The sequence below is a fragment of the Myotis daubentonii genome, chromosome 1 (assembly GCF_963259705.1).
Source record: "Myotis daubentonii chromosome 1, mMyoDau2.1, whole genome shotgun sequence".
NCBI lineage: Eukaryota > Metazoa > Chordata > Mammalia > Chiroptera > Vespertilionidae > Myotis > Myotis daubentonii.
In genome coordinates this window covers 24,981,904-25,004,064 of record NC_081840.1, presented here as the reverse complement: position 1 = coordinate 25,004,064, position 22,161 = coordinate 24,981,904, and the positions used below count along the sequence as shown (strand labels likewise).

The 22,161-nt window shown below is 34.7% G+C and overlaps 1 protein-coding gene across 10 annotated transcripts in view; it reads left to right on the top strand.

Moving 5' to 3' along the window:
• The window catches only part of PCNX1 (pecanex 1), a 175,286-nt gene that overhangs the window by 92,404 nt on the left and 60,721 nt on the right, over window positions 1–22,161 (top strand). For 8 of the 10 annotated variants that reach the window (XM_059691932.1, XM_059691909.1, XM_059691936.1 and 5 more), the window contains 8 exons: window positions 5,627–5,717; window positions 7,200–7,257; window positions 9,328–9,545; window positions 12,462–12,615; window positions 15,892–15,924; window positions 18,718–18,889; window positions 19,592–19,702; window positions 21,654–21,745. In XM_059691932.1, the coding sequence (XP_059547915.1) occupies window positions 5,627–5,717; window positions 7,200–7,257; window positions 9,328–9,545; window positions 12,462–12,615; window positions 15,892–15,924; window positions 18,718–18,889; window positions 19,592–19,702; window positions 21,654–21,745 (929 nt within the window). The remainder of the gene's footprint in view (window positions 1–5,626; window positions 5,718–7,199; window positions 7,258–9,327; window positions 9,546–12,461; window positions 12,616–15,891; window positions 15,925–18,717; window positions 18,890–19,591; window positions 19,703–21,653; window positions 21,746–22,161) is intronic. The other 2 variants (XM_059691901.1, XM_059691924.1) reach the window with 1 other exon arrangement.

Genomic DNA, 22,161 nt, shown 5'->3' with positions numbered 1-22,161 from the left:
TTTTTACCCTGGCTAGTTCCTCCGTGGTTAGAGCATTGGCCCGTGGGCCAAAGGGTCGCAGGGCAATCCCTAGGTTGCAGGTTTGATCCCCAGCCCCAGTCAGGGCATATGTGGGAGACAGCCAATCGATGTGTTTCTCTCACATGGATGTTTCTCTCTCTCTTCCCTTTTCCCTTTTACTCTGTCCAGGAATCAATGGAAAAAATATCTTTGGGTGAGGATTAACCAAAATTTTGAAAACTTTAAACAACCTAAATGTCTCTTACTAGAGAACCCTGAAATAAATGATAGTTCATCAATATAATGTAATATTCAGAACTTGATGCATCTATATTATTGACATGAATAGCTAAGCTATTTAGTAAGCAAAAGAAGTAAATTTTGGAAAGTGTGTGTGCGGAGAATGATGCATTTGTCTTGGGACAAAATGTATTAAAATTGTTCAGAGGAACACAGAAGTTGCTCTCTGCAGTGGCTGTCTCTGGGGAGTGTGGAACTTCATTTTATACACTGTTTTTTGAATCTTCTGATGCATAGTATTTTTTAAAGGAAGCACAAAAACAAAACAACAAATACCACCCACTCTCCAAAAATCTTGGTTGTTATTTTGTGGGAATTTCAGTGACTACATGCTGTATTAACCCTCACCATTTACTTAGATTCTTTCCTGACCAGTCTTTTTTTCTTTGTTTTTAAATCAATTTTATTAATATATTATTTAGGTATGATAAATTGCATCCATTTAACATGTACAGTTTGATGAGCTTTAACAGATGTGCATACCTGTGAAATACCACAGAACATTTCCATCATCTTTAAAAAATTCTTGAATGAGGCCTTTGCCATCATGCCTCCTCCACCTCTGACCTCAGGCAGCCACTGTGTACTTTACGTCATATGGTTCTCTTTCTCCAAGAAGTTCATATAAATGCAGTTGTACAACTTGTGGGCCTTTGTATTTAGTTTTAGCTTCAAATGACACTTTTGAGATTCACCATGATGTTGCATGTGTTCGTAGTTCCTTGGTGTTGCTGAATATTATTCCATTGTGTAAGCATATTATATATCCATTCATCTGTTAATGGATGCTTGCATTGTTTCCAGTTTTTGGCTGTTGCAAATAAAACTAACGAACTGTTTTTGCAATGTTTGCGAATTCAAGTTATCATTCTTCCTGACATTTGCTATTTGTCCGCTTTTTAAATTTTAGTTCTAATGGATGTATAATGGTATCTTATTGTGGTTTAAATTTGCATTTCTCTTATGACTAAGGATGATGAGCATCTTTTGATGTGCTTATTGGCCACACATATTTCTTCTTTTGTGAATTGTGTTCAAATCATTTATTCACTTTTAAAATTGAGTTGTTTGTCTTTACTGAGGTGTAAGAGTTCTTTTCATATTGTACATACAGCTAATCTGTCAGATAAATACAACTTACAAATATTTTCTCCCATTCTGTGGTTTTCCTTTTTGTTTACTTGATCACTTGTGATGTCATCAATATCATTGTTGTGGATTATTTAAACAAGATAAAGAAAATGTGAGCAGATGATCAAATCATAGCAGAATATGAACTTGTACATTCACTTTTAGAAGAGTCCCCTGATCTAGTGATTAGACAGTGGGAGTGAAGACTTAATAGTGAAGTAAGGCATGTCCTGTTAAGTCAGAACTAGAGAACTATGGCCATGTCAGTACATATATCAGTAAGTAAATCTTTTACTGTTGCCAAGCAGTAGTCTTATCAGTCTTTCCTTCCCAGTCCTCAAAAGCTCTCTTCTAAACCAGCCTCTTTGTTCTTTACCTGCCCTTTCCTTCGTCTTCTGTTTTAAAAACTGAGCATAATGTTAAACATTCCAGGAAGAGAAGGACTGGTTCTCATTATTGAAACTTTTAATTAATAAGAGCATAGTGACTTGATTTCCATTGTAGCGCTGGAGTTAAAGCACTTTTAGAAGCCTGAGGCTTTTGGTCTAGGACAGGGGTTGGCAAACTATAGCCTTAAGGCAAAATCCAGCTTGTAAATAAAAGAAATATGTATTTATTTATGATTTTGCTGTGGCTGCTTTCATATAGTGGCAGATTTCAGTTGTTCCAAAAGAGACCGTCTGGCCCACAAAGCTTAGATATTTACCTAGCCTTTTACAGAAAGTTTCCTGGCTTCTTGTCTAGGGAGAAACAAGTCCATTAACCTATAATAAGCAGCAATAAAATGAGTAATTTCTGTCTGGTTGAAAACAAATGTTTCCTCAGAGACTCATAATCACCACTCATGATAATAAGGGGGTTACTATCCAAGGCCTTCTCTAAAAAATATAATAATACTAGTGGCCTGGTGCACGAAATTCATGCGGGCGGGGGGGCGGGGGAGGGGGCGTGCGGCGGTGTTGTCTCTCAGCCCAGCCTGCACCCTCTCCAATCTGGGACCCCTCGGGGGATCGAGCTTAAACCCGCAGTCCCTCTCGCAATATGGGACCGCTGGCTCCTAACCACACTCATCTGCCTGCCTGCCTGATCGCCCCTAACCACTCTGCCTGCTGGCCTGATCGCCCCCAACTGCTCTCCCCTCCTGGCCTGATCGCCCCTAACTGCCTCTGCCTTGGCCCCGCCACCATGGCTTTGTCCAGAAGGTCTCCTGGTCTAATTAGCATATTACCCTTTTATTAGTATAGATATCCAATTCATATCACCATCAGAAATAAGCTCTTTTTGTAGAGTGCATAAGTTAGTCATATAGATAGATGTATGTGGTCCTTTAACAACCTTCTAAAAAACACTATAAAGTTGCCTCTCTTGTATGTCTCTCTGCTCTTGTAGCCCTGTCTGCCCTAACAATGATACTAGAAAAGTACTTTCAACTGAGACAGTGTGTCAGGGTTGGATTTGGAGGATGCAGACTGAACAGATGATTTATCCTTCTGTTCACCCACCTCCTTTCAGGATACATCGGTAAAATCAGTGACATCAAGAAACAAATAGTTGGGTTTCTTGGGTGAGCACTACTATTACAGTCTGGATGCATTTAACTTTGTGTCATGTGGTAAGGATTTTATTTGTAGGACAAGTTAGAGAATCCTATTCATTTCTCATGTCTTTTATCAGGTTTTTTGCCAGTGTTTATTTGAATTTGTCTGTTCCACCATTTGTTCCTTCAGGGACATGCTTCAAGTGTCCTAAGTCAGTATCCAGTTTCACTCATCTTCTTGTTCATCATTTATAAATTGACCTTTGGTAGAAATTCCAGCCTCCATCTTGTTTGTTTTGTCAGAAATGGATTTATTTCTTTTTTAAATTGTGCCAGAGCCATTTTATTAGATATAATTAATTATGACCTGGGAGTAGAATTATGATGATATCACTAGCTTGATAATCATAATTCATGTGAAGATATACTTCATTGATGTTCTACTTTCTTCTCAATTCATGATCATTAGAAATTATATTTAAATGAAAAAATAATGTTAAGATAGGGTTATTGATAAGGACACATTTTACTTTGCATCTGAAGGTTAACTATGATCATGATTTTAATCTCAAAATGAGATATATGTGAAATTGTTATGCATTCTAAGAAGATTTGGCAAATTTAAAATATTCTTCATCTTTATAAACCAAAGCAATATATACTTATTTCTGTTCTGGTTATTTTTGAAGATGCCTTTAAGTTATCATATTAATACATTAAAATGTTACTAAGTTTTCACTGAAGCCAAGGTAAATATTTTTAGGTGTAATTTTTTTTCTGAGTTGCTTATCTTTTGAATAGAATTTGTTACTTCTGAAGTGCTGTCAGTTTCCCAGCCCAGAGATATAAGGGACATAGAATCTGTTCTGTTAGTGGAGTAAACTTGGAAAGCCTTAATAGGATGTTGGTTTGTTTTGACATGTGTCATGTATATTTTTAAAAACCTTAACGTGTTCTTACAGTTAGTAGGTAGACAAAAGCTTCTTAGGAAAAAATAAAAAGTACTGTTGAAGTTTTGCACGTTTGATAAAATTAAAGCTGCTTGTTTCTTAGACATGTTTTATGTTTCTGTTTAAATTTCTAAGTCTTATTACTCCTATAGTTTGATAGAAGCATTCAGAGTTGTAGATTTATATGGTAATAGAACTGCTCAATTGTTCAGCCTTCTGTCTGTCTATAAAGCTTTTGAGGGACATGCTTTATTTTTGTTTGTGCCGGGAGCCGGTCCATCCTTGCTGGACCCGCTGGGGCAGGACCCCGGCATGTTTGTATTTATTTAAGATGCACCCGTGTCTGTAAAGGCTTTATATTAGACACCTTTACGTAAAAGCAAGTTGTAGGGTGACATAATGTTCTTTCACTTCTCCATTTTAAAATAGCAAAGAATAATATATTTAATTGACTTCAGTTGCATATAAATATTTATCCAATATCCCAAGAACAAGACTTATATTACTAAAAATTCCATGGAATACTTAAATACCAGACTATACTTTAATAATTTAAATGCTATTGGATACAGGATTAACTTATTTATAAAATACACACAAATTATGTGATATAAAAATATTTATGCATCCATTCTTACTGGGTTTCAGATACAGAAGCCAAGCTCTCTAGCTCTTTGTTACTCTGATTTAGTTATTTTATTTAACATAGGTTTAATATTCTTCTGTATTTATGCAGTCTATTATTTTGATAAGATTTTTTTCTATTAATGTAAGTTAGTTATAGTAGCATAACCAGTCTTTGATTATTCACGATGAGTGAGGAAAGAGCAGAGCATAAAAAATTGCAGTTTAAAAATAATTTTTAAATTTTAGTTAAGCCAGTATTGTGTACCTCTTCTCATTGCCTTGCTGGAAATTTATATTCATATATTTATGCTCCCTAACTCACCATTGATATGGACTAGCATAGATTGTCAAGAAAGAGAATGAATTTCAGACAGTACAGATTTTTAAAATTCCATTATCAGAAATAATTTTATCTTACAGAGTTCATTTAAGAAATTTTTTTAAACCGCTATTTCTTTACAACCAACATACTTTCTAAACCTTTTATTAGTTTATCAGACAAGTGCTACTTGTCTGTACAAGTAGTATTCTTAAATTTTTTCAGAGTTCTTATAGAATCATACAACTAGTAATGTTCATTAAATACTATAATTACCAACATTATTATATTTTATCCTTATATCCATTTTGACAATCTTCATCTTTTTCTAAAAACACACACCAAACAAACAGAACTCTGAAGGTAATCACACAGATTTGTTGTCTTGCAGTTTGAGCTGTCTTAAGACAAGCAGCTTTCCCAATCGCCACTCACCACTTGCAAGTAGTCAGGTGATTTTTAAACAACATTAAATTCACTCATATGATTACTTCAGAATGTTCTGGGAGGAGAAAGAGGAGACTGGTATTGCAAAGCTGATACAATCCCTTACTTTCTATACCTGATTACGTATGTTGACATTTATGTACCACTGTTTAACATTTCTTCTCAGTTCACATGCTGAATTACCTGCCAATCACTTCGTTTAAAATATTTTGGAAAGGTTACAGTAAATTTTCTTGAATTGTAACATTTAAAATTTAGTGTTTGTTGAAGGAAAAATTCTGATTATTCTTTTTTTAAAAATCACTTATTTGCTAGGTAAATTCTCTTCTACGCTTTATGAGACTGGTGGCTGTGATATGTCACTTGTGAATTTTGAACCAGCAGCAAGAAGAGCATCCAATATCTGGTATGTGTGAAATCATTTTAGGAGGGTGTGTACACTTGCATATATTTGCTGTGTTTAAAGTTTTTAAGCCTTTAGATGTAAATGTTGTTTGAAAACATTTGTTTATATTGGCTTAAATAATTTGTCATAGTGCATTTGTCTCTAGAGAGTTAAAATAGAATATGTTGCTATGGGAAAAGGAAAGCATTATTCTTAAAACAAAAGCTATCCTGTGTTTTTAAAAATAAAGTAAAAGTTTCCTGTTGATCTTATAGTGAGACAGTGGTTTGCACAGTTGCAAATTTAACTATAGATTTCATTGTAAATATATGATGTAAAAAAAGCTTATTAAAAATATTTACACATCTAAGTTCATACCCATCTATTCTCTACTGTATAATTAAAATTTTTCACTTCCTTTAAGGGGTTGGTCAAATATCTTAAATGATCAGTTTTCATTTGTTTTAAAATGTGTTTACTAGCTATAAAGAAGATGGGATTTCTTAAATTATGGGTCATATGTTACATTTAGTTTCTTTTTTCATCTTCCCTTATGAAGGAATTATATAAAATAATGATGAAGGTAGAAAAGCAAATAAGAACTTAGAAATCTTAATCATATGACATAATTATAGTTTAGAATGTGTTAAATTTTTTTGTAAAATTTTAATCTTATTCATCTATGTAAGTTGCTGCTTTGAAATACATTACTGATGAATTAATTCACTGTTTTCTCTAGGGTCATTTGATTATTATATTAGGATTTCCATTTAATAATGGACACACCTATTTAAATGTACACATCTATGGGCAATTCACCTAGTTTTTTTTAAGTTTTGAGGTTTTATATAAAGCAACAGGATCTTATAATCACGTAGATGAAAAGTCACTTATCTGCTGAAAAGATAAAACATTTAGAAAACCATACCCTTTATGCTCCTTTTGTCTAGTTTCAGAATTCGTGTCAAAAATGATTAAGTTGGTCTGTTAGGTATTTTGTAGCAGTCGAAACAGTAGGAGAATGGAGCAATGGAAACAATTATGTTTAATTCAAGACAAAAACAATTGCTCACACCATAAATGTGGTAAGATCTCACAGTTAAATCTAAGCTTGACCTGTGGACACTGAATTGTGTTTCTAGGCCATTATAGCTAAATTTATCCTGAGCCCAGGCAATATGTTAGTTGCTTTCTTAAACACTCTTCACAAGAACCTTGTGATAAAGGTACTATCATCCTGTTACTGATGAGGAAAACTGAAGTATAAAAAAGTTGGGTAATGTGTCCAAAATCTCATTTACCTGGTGAAGAATTTTGAATGTAGATACTTTGACCCAGAGACTATGTTCTTAATCACAACCCTAGGAAAATGATATTTTGCATTTTGAAGTTGATGTAGAAAAGTGAAGACCCTGTAAATATCAAACACTGTTAAATGATTTGTTTTTTTCCTGTTACCTGGCAAGCTCTTTATTCCCTAAAGTCTTTTTCATTTTATTTTAGTGATACCGATTCTCATGTATCCAGTTCTACCTCAGTTCGATTTTACCCACATGACGTGGTAAGTTTTCCTTTATTTTTATAAAACAATGCGCTTTCAGATTAAGTTGCTACACAAATCAGTAAAAGGAATTCTGTTGAAAAATATGGCAAAATACTTTTGCTGTCCCATAGTACATGTCTTCTTAGTAGTCCTTTGTTAAACATATATGGAACATCATGAAGTTTAATTAGCTATATATATGAATCAATTATTAGGCTTTTGAGAGTATCTTGTAAAGATTACTTTACTCACCAATGCCATAATCCGGTTTTGCCATTTTTTTATGGTTTCATTTTAAAATTTTACTTTGAGTATTATGATTTTGGGGTAGTTATTTATTGGTTAACTATCAGTTATTTTTATGCCAATGTATATGTTTTGGAAGCTTAGTGATGATATCACTGTATAAAAAATATGCCACATAAAAAAAATGTGCCACATAAAATACAGTGGGGATATTGTAAAAAGATAATACTGCCTTTGCCATCAAAATGTATACTACTATACTGAAGTTGGGAAAGACAAAATGGATGTAATCCTTATAAATAACACATAAGAGGTATAGGTAGATAAATATAATGCCAAAGGGATTCATTATTGGCAGCTTCCTGAAGATGCAGTGTTGTGAACAGGGTTTTAAGACCATAGGTGTAAGATGGCATAGAGCAAAGGTTTTTAACTAGTGGACATTTGGCAATGTTTGGAAACACTTTCGCTTGTCACAGCAGGGGGAATGCTACTGGTCTATAGTGGATAGAAGCCAGGGATGCTGTTAAGTACCCTATAGTGGACAGCCCAACTCCACATTATAGAATTATCTGGCTCACAATTCCTGTAGTGTCAGGGTTGAGAAACCCTGGCATAGAGCATAAGATGAAGTGTTTGGGGGAAGTCTTTGTGAATGTTTAGAGATAGTGGCTGTGTTATATATAGAAAGTAAGTTTTCTTGATTATATCTACACTAGAGGCCCGGTGCAGGAATTCATGCACCAATGGGGTCCATCGGCCTGGCCTGTGGGATCGGGCTGAAACTGGCTCTCCGCCATCTCCCGAGGGGTCCTGGATTGCGAGAGGGTGCAGGCCAGGCCAAGGGACCCATCAGTGCATGATTGGAGCTGGGGAGGGGCGTGGGAGGTTGGCCAGCTGGGGAGGGACAGGGACCGCAGGAGGTCTCCAGGGCATATCTGGCCAGTCTCACTCAGTCCTGATTGGCCGGACTCCAGCAGCAAGCTAACCTGGTCGCAGCATCTGCCCCTTGATAGTCAGTGCACATCACAGCGAGTGGTTGAGTGGCCTTAGCATATCATTAGCATATTACCCTTTGATTGGTTGAGCGGGTGACCAGACAACTGGACACTTAGCATATTAGGCTTTTATTATATAGGCTATGTCTTGAAAAGTAAAAACTCCCTATGTGTTTGCTGTAGTGTATTCTTGGAAGCTCCTTAGGAAAGGAAAAATGGGAAATGGTTAGTGTTCTTTGCTGATAACTGTGTGAGAGCTTTGAGATAGCAAAGTGCTGGCTTGTGCTGTGCTAGATTCAGTAAACTTTGATTCTTTCAGAGGAAGGGGAAACTTGTTTACTGGTCTGAATGAGTTAAAGCTGAAAGAAGTGTAATGTGGTAATTTCCTGTAAAGCCTAGATGAGCAGCCTGCCAAAACCAAAGGGGGCGGGATGTAGGAGGGACTTGTAAACAACAGCAGTGATAAGACTGTAGTAAGTGAGCATTGAAAGCACTGAATCCAGTGCAGAGGACCTTAGCTTTCAATGGCAGTGAGGTTCATAACTTACTGAGAAAAGGCCATGAATGTAGCAGGGAGAAGGGAAGCCACCCATAATTCACTGTACGTGATTTTAATGGATTTACTAGCTAAACAATCAAAATGTTAAGGTTTCAAACACTTTTCCTCATAAGACCTTCCCAAAAGACCTATTGATTAAGTTTCTAATGGTCATAAAATATCCATGAGGAGTGGACTAGTATAGAAAATTAAGGAGTTTAGATAATTTCTAAGCTAATTGAGTAGCCCTTGAATGATGACTTAATTAAAGATATTTTAAGCCTTTTAACGCTGACGTCCTTTTAGCTCTCTCTCCCGCAGATTCGATTGAATAGACTCTTAACCATCGATACAGATTTGTTGGAGCAACAAGACATTGATCTAAGCCCAGACCTGGCAGCTACTTACGGTCCAACAGAAGATGCTGCCCAAAAGGTTAAACACTATTACCGCTTTTGGATCCTGCCCCAGCTATGGATTGGCATTAACTTTGACAGACTCACACTTTTGTCCTTGTTTGATAGGTGAGAATATAGTGTGATATTAAAGATGTATGCAGATTTTATTTTTAAATTGAAATGTCTCTAATAACTCATTGAGGTTTTTACTTGGTTAGCATGTTGGAGATTGTTTTCTACTTTGGTCCTTTAAGATAAAATTTAAATTAATAAGGTTCCCAAACATTGGTTCTCTTGAATTCATTAGAAACCTTTTTGTGGTGATTTTAATATGTGTATATGAAATATTGACATAATCATCAATAAGAGTCATTCAACTATATATAAAACTCAGAAAAAATGAAGTGTTAATATTTATCAGGTTATAGATAACATGACCCTAAATATAAAAGGCACAAGAGGAAACTGTTGTTTCCGATTTCTTAGCACTAATCTTAATAGTAATCAATATTTAGTCTGTTATTAACTTGGTGACTAAATGCTACTTCTAGTCAACATGAAGTAACAAGGACTGGCTTTATCATCCTACCTGACACAATGAAAAACAGACAAAATGCATGAAACAATGGTTTTCAAGAAATTGGAGATGAGACAACAAATGGTAGTGATTCCTGAGAGATGGGAAACAAATTATGTGAGCCATAGAGTCTAGCAGACTTCCTGAGTTAGAGATGGAGCTGAGTCCATAGGACAGAATATCAGAGAAAGGATTACTGTTCACAGAGAGGGCCTCTGGTTCAGTAGGGTCTCCTCGACTATTCAGCAGAGTACTGATAAGTGAATGTATGTGAAGAAGTTACCTGAGGCCAGGGAAAGAACCATGTGAAAGAAATAGAGGAACAGGGCCAGGAATAATCCTGTTCATACCAGCCAGATGGAAGAAACTCACAAGTCATATTTCATTGTGTAGCATACTCAAGAAAGCCTTGCCCTAGAAGTGGGGAATAATCAGTCCTCGAATGAACACTACTCCATACCCACATACTAAGGCAAAAAGGTGAGACCTGAAAAGATCAAACTGTTTTCAAGTAACATGACAAAGCTCAAGATTTATAGAAATCCAGTTCTCACACCCACTAAGTTACGGTTCACTGTGTCTGGCATCCAAAGATGACCAACTGTGCAAGGAAGGGGTAAAATATGATTTATGAGGGAAGTACTATATCAATTGAAACCTACCTGTAATTGTCACAGGCATTAGAATCAGCAGTCAAAGACATTAAAACTGTTAAAATTGTATTCCATATGTTAAAAAAAGTTAGGTAGCAACATGGGATACATAAAAAATAAAAATATAAAAAAGTCCCACATCAAACTTATAGAGATGAAAACTAAAATGTCTGAGGTAAAAAGTACAATGGATGCCATTACTATTGGATTTCCATGTGCAAAAATACAAAAAACAAAAAAAAACTTGTATTCTTACCTTTCACCATATTACAAGAATTAATTTAAAGTGGATCATAGGGTCCGGCCGGCTAGTGTAGCTCATTGGTTAAATGTCAACCTATGAACCAGAAGATCACAGTTCAATTCCCGGTCAGGGCACATACTAGTACCCAGCTTGTGGGCTTGATACCCAGTAGGGGGCATGTAGGAGGTTGCCTAATCATTGATGTTTCTATCTTTCTCTCCCTTTCCCTTTCTCTCTGAAATCAATAACAAATATATTTAGAGGCCCAAATGTAAAATCCAAAACAAAAAAATTTCTGGAAAAAACAAAACATAGGAGAAAATATTTGTGACCTTGGATTAGGCAAAATTTCTGATATGTAACACCAAAAATAAGATTGGTAAAAGAGAAAATTGATAAATTGGACTTGTCAAAATTTAAAACTAAGAGAGCCAAAGGGGAGCACAAGTACAGTGTCTAGCAATATAGACGGCATGTGGAGTAGCAGGATTGACAAGGAACACTGGATTCAGCAAATCTGGAATTCCATAGCTGCCATATGAGATCAAGGAAATACCACTGTTTATTTTGAAAATTCTGTAGAGCTTGTTTTAATTTTGTATAACTAACATGAAATAGTAGAGGGATGTTTTGTAAATATTAACTTTAGGACATTTGAGGACTAAATATGGCATTGACAACAAATTAATACAAACATTTTTATGGTTATGAGAATAATTCTTTATGCATTATAGAACAATATATAGAAAGATTTTAAGACAGAGACCATTCATAATCCTTTCATTTAGAGAGAACCATTATTAGTCGTATCATTTTGATACGTTGTCTTTTTTAACCCATATCTGTACTTTTTTAAGATAACAGGACATATCTTCCTATGGATATAGTTTTGTGTTCTGCTTTCTTTGTGTAGGAAATGAACAACTTTTTAAAAAAATATATTTTTATTGATATCAGAGAGAAAGGGAGAGGGGGAGAGAGAGACACACACACATCAATGATGAGAGAGACTCGTGGATTGGCTGCCTCCTGCATGCCCCCTACTGGGAATCGGACTCACACCTGGGCATATGCCCTCACTGGGAATTGAACTGTGACCTCCTGGTTCATAGGTCGATGCTCAACCACCGAGCCACGCCAGCCGAGCACAAATGAACAACTTTTTAATTTTCTAGAAACTGTTTTGAGATTTTGTTTTTTTAAAACTTGTTTTGTTGTATAGCTCTTTTATTTGTCATCCAAGTTGGTTAGTTATTTTGCAAAAAATTTGACAGAAAAAGATGTTAAGAAGAGTGAAGTTTTAAAAATAGAAATGAAAACTATATTATGCATTAAAATAAATACTTCACAATTCATTATAGCATGCTTTATTTATACATAAGAATTTGTTTTCATTTTCCACATAAACTAGCTTCTTTTTCAGTGTGATCCAAAATCTTACTCAAACCCAGTACCAAAGAAAATCTCAGCAAACAAACTATGAATTTAATATTGATGACTTTCTTACTTCACTCTGATTAATTTCTTATATTGATGATATACTTACTCATAAGTTTTCCTATCTACAGGAATCGTGAGATTCTGGAAAATGTGTTAGCTGTCATCCTTGCTATTCTTGTAGCATTTTTGGGATCTATTCTGCTCATACAAGGCTTCTTCAGAGATATCTGGGTCTTCCAGTTCTGCCTGGTGATAGCCAGCTGTCAGTACTCACTACTTAAGGTACCAGCATCTCTCTTCTTTTCTGACTGTTAAAAGGGAGAGAAAGTTTCATATCATTCACTGAATTATATAGTGAGGATATTAATTTTTTAAATTTATTTTTGTTGGATATTTACATCAGATTGGGTAGGGAGCAAAAGGGACATATGAACTTTAAAAATTAATGAAATGTAAATGAAGCCATTTTTGGTATTAAAAGAAAGTATTTGTTACAAATAAGAATTTACATTTAAAAATTTTATTTCTTTTAAACTTATCAACATAAATTCTGTATTTTGTCTTTTATTCTGTATGTGAAGTTTATTAAAATTCATCATTGATAGATAACAGTAATGTCAAAACTACTATATATGTTCCTTTGGGACATTGAAAAGAGAAGATTGGCATCCTTTTGCTGTTGTTTTAATAGTGGCTGTATAATATCAAAATTGATCAATTTTAAGCTTTCAAAAAATGGGAGAATCATATACCAAATTTTTTACCTTCTATGCAAAATCTGTGGACTGTTAACATGGACTGTCTCCTTTCCTTTCTATCATAACCAGTAAATACTCTTGCTTGTATTCGTTATTTGCCTGATATATGCTAACATGAAGAACACTCTCCCATCTTCAAAACTATTTGCTTAGTTCTGTTTATACTATCAGCTGTCCAGATGTTATTGATAGGCGTCTGACTGAATAAACTGCCTATGTCAACTGCTTCATTTCTTCAGGACCCATTCATACTTTTTTCCTTATTGTAGTACTAAAATTACAGTCTTTGTGGTTGCAAGTAATCTCAAATTGCCAAATTTACGTCTTTTTCTTAGGCTTCATTCTCTATAAGTATTCACTTAACATCTATGAATACTGTCTTCTATTTTTACATTCTCTTCATTATTGTTTGTGACTTTATTTTATTTTATTTATTTTAATATATTTTTATTGATTTTAGAGAGGAAGGGAGAGGGAAAGAGAGCCAGAAACATCAGTGATGAGAGAGACTCAGTGATCAGCTGCCTCCTGCACATTGCCCACCGAGGATAGAGCCCACAACTTGGGCATGTGCCCTGACTGGGAATTGAACCGTGACCTCCTGGTTCATAGGTGGATGCTTAACTACTGAGCAACACCAGTCAGGCTATGCTGCCATCTTGACTGGAAGCCCCTCTTTGTTCTTTTGACTACTACTTAATTTATGAGAATTCTCTAGGGTTTTATTTGGCCCTCTTCCCAATTTTTTTTTTTAAATATATTTTATTGATTTTTTACAGAGAGGAAGGGAGAGGGACAGAGAGCCAGAAACATCGATCAGCTGCCCCCTGCACACTCCCCACTGGGGATGTGCCCGCAATCAAGGCACACGCCCCTGATCGGAATTGAACCTGGGACCCTTGAGTCCGCAGGTCAACGCTCTATCCACTGAGCCAAACCAACCAGGGCCCTCTTCCCAATTTGTAATTCCTTGCAGTGAAGTCATACTATTTTATTACTTTATTTGTTATGCCTATATAGGAATTATGCCCAGCTTTATATCTCAAAGTCTTCATCTTTTTCACAAGCTTTAGTCCTATATATTTAACAGGCATTTGGCACATTTAAAAATAGCACATCATCATCTTCTGATAAATATTTTCCTTTCCCAGTTGCTTTGCTTTTGACAGTAGTATACCAACTCAAAATCTTAGAGCCTTTACTCGTTCCAGGTTACTTTGATTAAATGTGGTGATCTTATGTTAACTGGCCTTTGTTCTTGCTTTCCATTTTAACCACCTTAATTCATTCCTTTATTGTCTTAAACCATTTAAATTCATTCCCTGGTTCCAATGTTTCCTGTCCCATTCATCTTGTTTGCTGCTTTTAGGTTAATATGGTTAGACATGGAAAAGGTAAAATATGACAGATTTTTGAAATTAGTTAACTAGAAGAATAGTAATGTCATAAAAAGATATAAGAAAGGCTGAACAGAAGCTTTAAAGGATAGATGTTGGAATTGAAAGAATGCCTCAGCACTGACTGGTTTGGCTCAGTGGATAGAGAGTCGTTCTGCAGACTGGGAGGTCCCCAGGTTCGATTCCGGTCAAGGGCGCATGCCCAAGTTGCAGGCTCCATCCCCAGTGGGGGCATGCAGGAGGCAGCTGATCATTGATTCTCTCTCATCTTTTTTTTTTTTTTTAAATATATTTTATTGATTTTTTACAGAGAGGAAGGGAGAGGGATAGAGAGTCAGAAACATCGATGAAAGAGAAACACCGATCAGCTGCCTCCTGCACACTCCCCACTGGGGATGTGCCTGCAACCAAGGCCCATGCCCTTGACCGGAATCGAACCCGGGACCCCTGAATCCACAGGCCGACGCTCTATCCACTGAGCCAAACCGGTCAGGGCTCTCTCTCATCTTTGATGTTTCTTTCTCTCTCTCTCCTTCTCCCTTCCTCTCTAAAATAAATAAAAATATATATTAAGAAAAAAAAAGAAAGAATGCCTCATCTCATACCCTGCCAAGAGCCACATGCCTAACTCAATAGGCATAGTCCAATCTGGAAATGTAGGATGGTGATAGAGCATCTTAGTGAAATAGTTGGTTTTGCTATTGGAAAGAAAAGTCATGATTTGGGAAGTAATAAAACCTATTGGACATTTTCATGGAACGTTGATAAAATCTCTTGCAAAGATATTGCCTAACTTATTTGATGATTTTTATATGAAAATGCAGATAATGTATTTAATACAAATACCATTGAATTGTTTAGTAAGTGTGGACTTTATGGGCAGAACTAGAACTCTTTTTATAAGATAACCCATGTTCTGTGCATTTCCTGAAAGGTGTGATGCTACATAAGAGAACATCCTACCTAAGTATATGATTAACCACTACGCTGTACATCTGAAAGTAGTACAAAATAATATTGAAAGTAAACGGTAATGGAAAAATCTTAAGATTTAAGAAAAACAGGAAGCGTTCTACCATAAGATACTTATTTGTAGTAATGAGGCAAGCAGTAGGATGGACCTGTCAACCATGTGCCATTTCCAAAACGTTTAACTAGATGCAAATGGTTAATTAACTGTAAATAAGTTTAAGAGTCTAGAAAGATTTTAGATGTTTTTTAATACCATAGTGACACCACTGCCTGGAGATGATGTTTTATCTTCTGTTGATGTTTCAACACAATTAATGTAGGTCATTTTTTACCTGTGGAATATTTACTGAAATTATTTCAGGCATTTGAAAGTTGCTTATAAAATTACCAGGACTTCAGTAGGATAATCTCTCTTTCTATTTCATTTTTAGAGTGTTCAGCCAGATTCTTCTTCCCCCAGACATGTAAGTCACTCTCATATGCTTGTAACTCATAGTTCTTTAACATGCATCAAACCTTTTTGGGGGTCATATGTCAGATTGAATGAAGATTTATGTTACTATATTCTCATCTAAGTTTTGACACACTCCTAGAAATGAAGGTGGTTTATTAGCATGAAATAAAATGCCATTGTAATTGTGGACTCTAAATCTTGATTGAAAATGAGCATCATAATTCATTTTTTACAGCCTGTCAACTAGGTAAACATGGTTCATATAAAATCATGATTATTTGATAACCTGCATTTAATAACTTTTGAACAATAAATCATGAGTAAATATTGAAAAATAGAATTTTGAAGTAGGAAAAACTTTACATTATTTTGCTTCAGTAATCATTAGGAGCAAGAATAAAGAAGAAATACATTGATCTGGTGTTCAGTCCCATAGACACAAAGGAGATTAAAAATACTGTTATTCACTTTGTGACTTAAGATAAGTATTAGCTCCTCAGCACTATTTTAAAGCATGATTCAGCTATAGGTCTCACACTGAAATATTTATTTAATAGAAAGACTGAAGGGCATTCTCTTTAAAGTAGTTCAAAATTAGACTCCAAGAACAGTTGTGATGATGCCTTTTTTCTTGAATATAGCTGCTTTTACCCATATACAGAGACACTTACTGAGACGAGATGAGCAAAACAAAACACAGGCACGTGACAGTCAACTACTTGCTTATTGTTTCGTAAGAGCTTTTGAAGTGTAATGATATATGGAAATATTGAAGTTTTTATTTTTACATAATTTCAGACTTAGGGAAAATTTGCAAAGATTGTACAAAGAATTCCTGATGCTATTCACTCAGATCCCTGTGTAAACATTTCACCATATTTGGTTATTCCCTTTCTTGTTTTCTTCTCTCTCTCCCTATACACTCACACACACACACACACAGTTTCTAAACTGTTTGAGAGTGAATCGTAGACACGATGCCCCTATAACTCTAAATATCTCAGCCTGTAATTCCTAGAAACAAAGGCATTTCTTTACATTAATTAAATATAATTATCAAAATTGGGACATTAATATTAATACAATATTATTTTCTAAGCCACAGTTCTTACTTAGGTGCTTCCTGTTTTTCATTTGGCAATAAAAAAAAATCCCTGATTATGCATTTGGTTTTTTAGCCTGCTCTAATCTGCAGCAATTCCTTTGTCTGTCATGACATTGGCATTTGTGATGGGTACAGGCCCGATATTTTGTAGACCATCCATCAGTTTGAGTTTGTCTGATGTTTCTTCTTGATTAGATATAGGCTGTGCTTTTGGTAGGAACACTCAACAGTCATGTTCTCAGTGTATCACTTCAGGAAGCACATGATGTCGATTTAACCTTTTCTTGGTGGTGTTAATTTTCATCTTTTGGCTAAGGATAGTTAGTGCCTGCAGGTTTTTTTTAACCTCTGCAATACTAACATTTTGGCCTGGGTAATTTTTGTTGTAGATGAGGGTGCTGTCCTGTGCATTTTAGGATACTTAGCTTTATCTCTGATCTCTGTCCACTAGATGTCAATAGTACCCCCACCCCAATTGTGACAACCAACATTGCCAATATCCCCTGGGGGTCCAAATCCCTTCCCACTCCCTTGAGAACCACTACTCATATGTTACTATTTTTCTGTTGTAGTTAATAAATATCCTTAGAGAGATACTTTGAGATTATATATGTCCAGTTGCCCCTCAGACTTGTTTTTAATATCTGTTGATGTTTCTTGCCAGAACCATCACAGTAAGTAAGGAATAACTTTCCCTTGTCTTTATTTTTTGTATTGGTGCATATTCATAGATTCTTATTCAATCAACTATATGATGTCACTATCATTATTTATTTTGATGTTCAAATTATTTCTGATTTGGTCATTTGGGAGTTTATCAAGCTGCCTTCAGTATACTTTTGACATATCCTTATCAATTTTTAAGTACTTCCTTCCTTTTTTTTGCATAGCAATATGTTCCAAGCTCACATTATACTTTCTCTAGTCTGAAACCAGCCTTTTCTCCATGGAGCACTGGTTCTTTTTACTGAGTAATGGTATTTATAAACTGAGATCTGGATGGCAGTAATCTATATTACTAGAATGTTGTCTTCTAGGCCCTCTCATTGGCTAAAGCTGGGAAATAATATGTATGTATGTACATATGTACATACATACATATATATAGTTGGCCCTTGAACAATACTGGTTTGAACTGCATGGGTCCGCTTATACATAGATTGTTTTCAATTAATACTGTAAATGTATTTTTTATTCCGAATGATTTTTTAAATAACATTTTCTTTTCTCTAACTTATTTTATTATAAGAATACAGTATATGATAAATATAACATACATAATATATGTCTGTCAACTATTTATGTTATTGGTTAGGCTTCCAGTCAATATAGGTAGGCTATTAGTAGTTAAGTTTTTGAGCAGTAAAAAGTTATATGCAGACTTTCAACTGTTAGGGGGCAGTATTGGTGCCCCTAACAATTCAAGAGTCAACTTTATACACACCAACACACACGCACCTATTCTTATATCTGTTTATATACATATTAAAAATGATGAGCTTATACTGAAAACTGTAATTGAATCCAGTGTCACAGGGTTTATTTAGTTCTTCCTCCTTTCCATATTTGTAATTCCCTTTTGCGACAGTTTCCATATGCAAACTTCTACCCTTAGAATAGAAGCCATAAAAAATCTCAATAGCCAGTTGTGACTCTTAAAATTATCTAAACTAACTTGTTTTTTAATACCATTTTCAGGGTCATAATCGTATCATTGCCTACAGTAGACCAGTTTATTTCTGTTTATGTTGTGGTCTTATTTGGCTCTTGGATTATGGAAGCAGAAATCTTACTACAACCAAGTTCAAATTATATGGAATAACTTTTACCAATCCACTGGTGCTTATATCAGCCAGGGATTTAGTTATAGGTGAGTCATTTTAAAAATATCTCAGATCTTAACATTAATTTATTTGTACACGGTTTACTGATAAATAGGTCAGTTGCATAGATGAAAGTAGTTGTTGTTTTTTTAAATATATATTTTTATTTATTTCAGAGAGGGAGAGAGAGAAATAGAAACATCAATGATGAGAGAGAATCATTGACCGGCTGCTTCCTGCACACTCCTTACTGGGGATTGAGCCCACACATGTGCCCTGACCTGGAATTGAACTGTGACCTGCTGGTTCATAGGTTGTCACTCAACCACTGAGCCACTCAAGCATGGCTAAACGTAGTTTTAATAGGCTTGTTTTGTTGTATAGTGTAATCCTCTCAGTGAGGAACAGAACTATAGGAGTATTATGGATGAAGAAAAGGTAATGATGAACAAATATAGTAATTCTTCTATTCTTAGAGGAGATGATGAAAGGCTTCCTTTGGATTCTGTGCCTTAGGTTCCTATTGTGTGAAAATGATTGAAACAATTTTAAAAGCTGTTATAATTGAAAAGATTATTTTGAATACCCAAGCAGTTAATGTAGAGAGAAATAATGTAGAGTGATATCTTTTAAAATTTGCTTTGTAGTTATGTTAATTTGGGATTTCTTTTTATCATTTTCTGATCTTAAATGAACAAAACGATAGATGAGGTATACTATTTTTAATATGCTTTTCTTTCCTTCTGTAGTGTTTACACTCTGTTTCCCAATAGTATTTTTCGTTGGTCTCCTGCCTCAGGTGAATACATTTGTAATGTACCTTTGTGAACAATTGGATATTCATATCTTTGGTGGTAATGGTGAGTACTTTCTCAAAAACTTACAGTTTACCATATTCCTTTTACAGATCATTAAGTAATAAACTGAAAATAAAATTGCTTTTAAAATTTTCATTTTAGAATTGAAATTAGAAAGAAAAATATACTTATTTAATAATTGAAGACTGAGCAGGAATTAATTTATAAATAGAAAAGAGCAATGAAGTCTGATACTTTAGTGAAAGATATGGGAATAATGGAATTGATTTGTAAGTTATAGTGCGTTTACATGGAACCTGTGTAGACTTGTGAAATATTTATAAAAGGTCATCTATCCCAAATTAAGCTCTGATACATGGCATTGTATTTGGATTTTGAATTGGTATATGCATGTGGTGTGTCTATGTATTTGGTTTTAGTGCGTTCTTTTATCTTTAAAATGAGAACACCAAAACCAGGATACTTTTAGTAAAAGCATTTTACTAAATAAGCTTTTTCGAAGTACCTCTGTTTTTAGAGTAGAATGTGTGAACATGAACTGACATACTTAGAAATGTATTTTCCTATTATATGTGTACTTCATTTTCCAGAATAAGTAAGACCAGTATTACATTGGAATAGAGATGGTTTGCATAATTTGAAAATAACCCTGTGGGCAACCACTGTGGTTAAAATATACTCTTATTTGATTTAAACCATTTAAAGTTTTGTCCAAAAATATGTTTGCAATAGAGAAATAATACAGAAGGAAAATAAATTACTGTAACTTTATAGTCCATTTCTCTTCATACTTTACATTTCACTCATTTATCTTCCAAGTATATGCATTGAAATAATCACAGCTGATATTATGACTTAAATTTTAAATAGAAACTAAGCCTTTTCTATGTTGCTATGAATCTTAGAGCATTTTTAATGTTGTGAAAAATTTTTGAAAGAGGCGTGAATTAAGACTGTGCTGGTCTTCAGTATAGCTTAATGGGTAGAAGACAGTTTTAGTAGTTAGGCACTGTTATAGGTGCTGTATTAATCTAAATATGGTGGCGAGGGTTTAGTGTAGATCATTTATAACAGTGGCCTTTGTCATAATGTGATTTAAAGACTCGTGCAAGGTACTATTTGTTAATTATCTCCTAAGGAAAATTTTTCCTGTAACCATATAAAATTACCATTAAAGAAAATCTGTTATCCATATGTTAAAAATAAAGGCTAGCTATCTTAGCCATCACCTTTTTCTTAAAACTTATAATCCCATTGGATCTTTTGTTGTTATTATTAGTAGTCAGATCTGTTCTTTTTTTGTGAGAATTAACAAACACATAGGAATACAGTTTACTTCTCTGGGTATGCAGGTTCTATTTACATAGACTAGTATCTTTCAGTGAATACTTAATATATTTCCAATTTCTTTTCAGGCCTCAGCAAGCTTAATTTCCCCATACTTTTGTAAATACAATAAGATACATTCTTTTTTTTTTTTTTTTTTTTTAAATATATTTTATTGACTTTTTTACAGAGAGGAAGGGAGAGGGATAGAGAGATAGAAACACCAATGAGAGAGAAACATTGATCAGCCGCCTCCTGCACACCCACAACTGGGGATGTGCCCGCAACCAAGGTACATGCCCTTGACTGGAATCGAACCTGGGACCCTTCAGTCCGCAGGCCGACGCTCTATCCACTGAGCCAAACCAGTTAGGGCCAATAAGATACATTCTTGAAGCACAAATGTTTTTGCTATGTATAAGTGTTCATTACTTCCAAGGTGAATATATTTTATATCAAAAATTGTGGATAGTAACTATTTCAAAATCCTTTGAAAGGATGAAGTAACTGAATTTTTAAAAATCAAATAAATAATTTAATTATAATCAATATACCATTTTAAATACTTTCCAGTGTCCTTTTCAGATTTGTTTTTCCCCCCATAAATGTTTAGAACACATTAATACTCTCTCTTTATTTCCCCCCACCCCCCTCCTTTCCTATCTAGCCACTACCAGCCTGCTTGCAGCACTCTACAGTTTCATCTGTAGCATTGTGGCAGTGGCCCTACTGTATGGGTTGTGTTATGGCGCTTTAAAGGTAAGTAATATGTTGTGTGTTTTGTCTTTAAGGTTATTTTTCTATATTAAGAATGTTTTCAGTGGATTAATGATTTTTTCCCCCAGTGCACTTTAGCATGAATTTCCATAATCACTTTGAACATTACTCTCATTTACTTAGAAATCAATTTCATAATTAACCCTTATTAAAAGAAAATCCTTTTCTGTGCAATAATTAGAGGTTATAGAAACAGATTATTCAAATGTAGACTAATCTGAGATAGAGGTGGACCTGGTAATAACAGAATATGAAGTTAATTTTAGATTTCTAGTTAAGGATATATGCAACTATCGCTCATATTAAGACTTTGTAAAACAGGAGGACAGGGTAAAAGACTGCAATTTAAGATACATTCTAGCAAATTAATGAACTGAAATTTATTGTTATTATTGGTT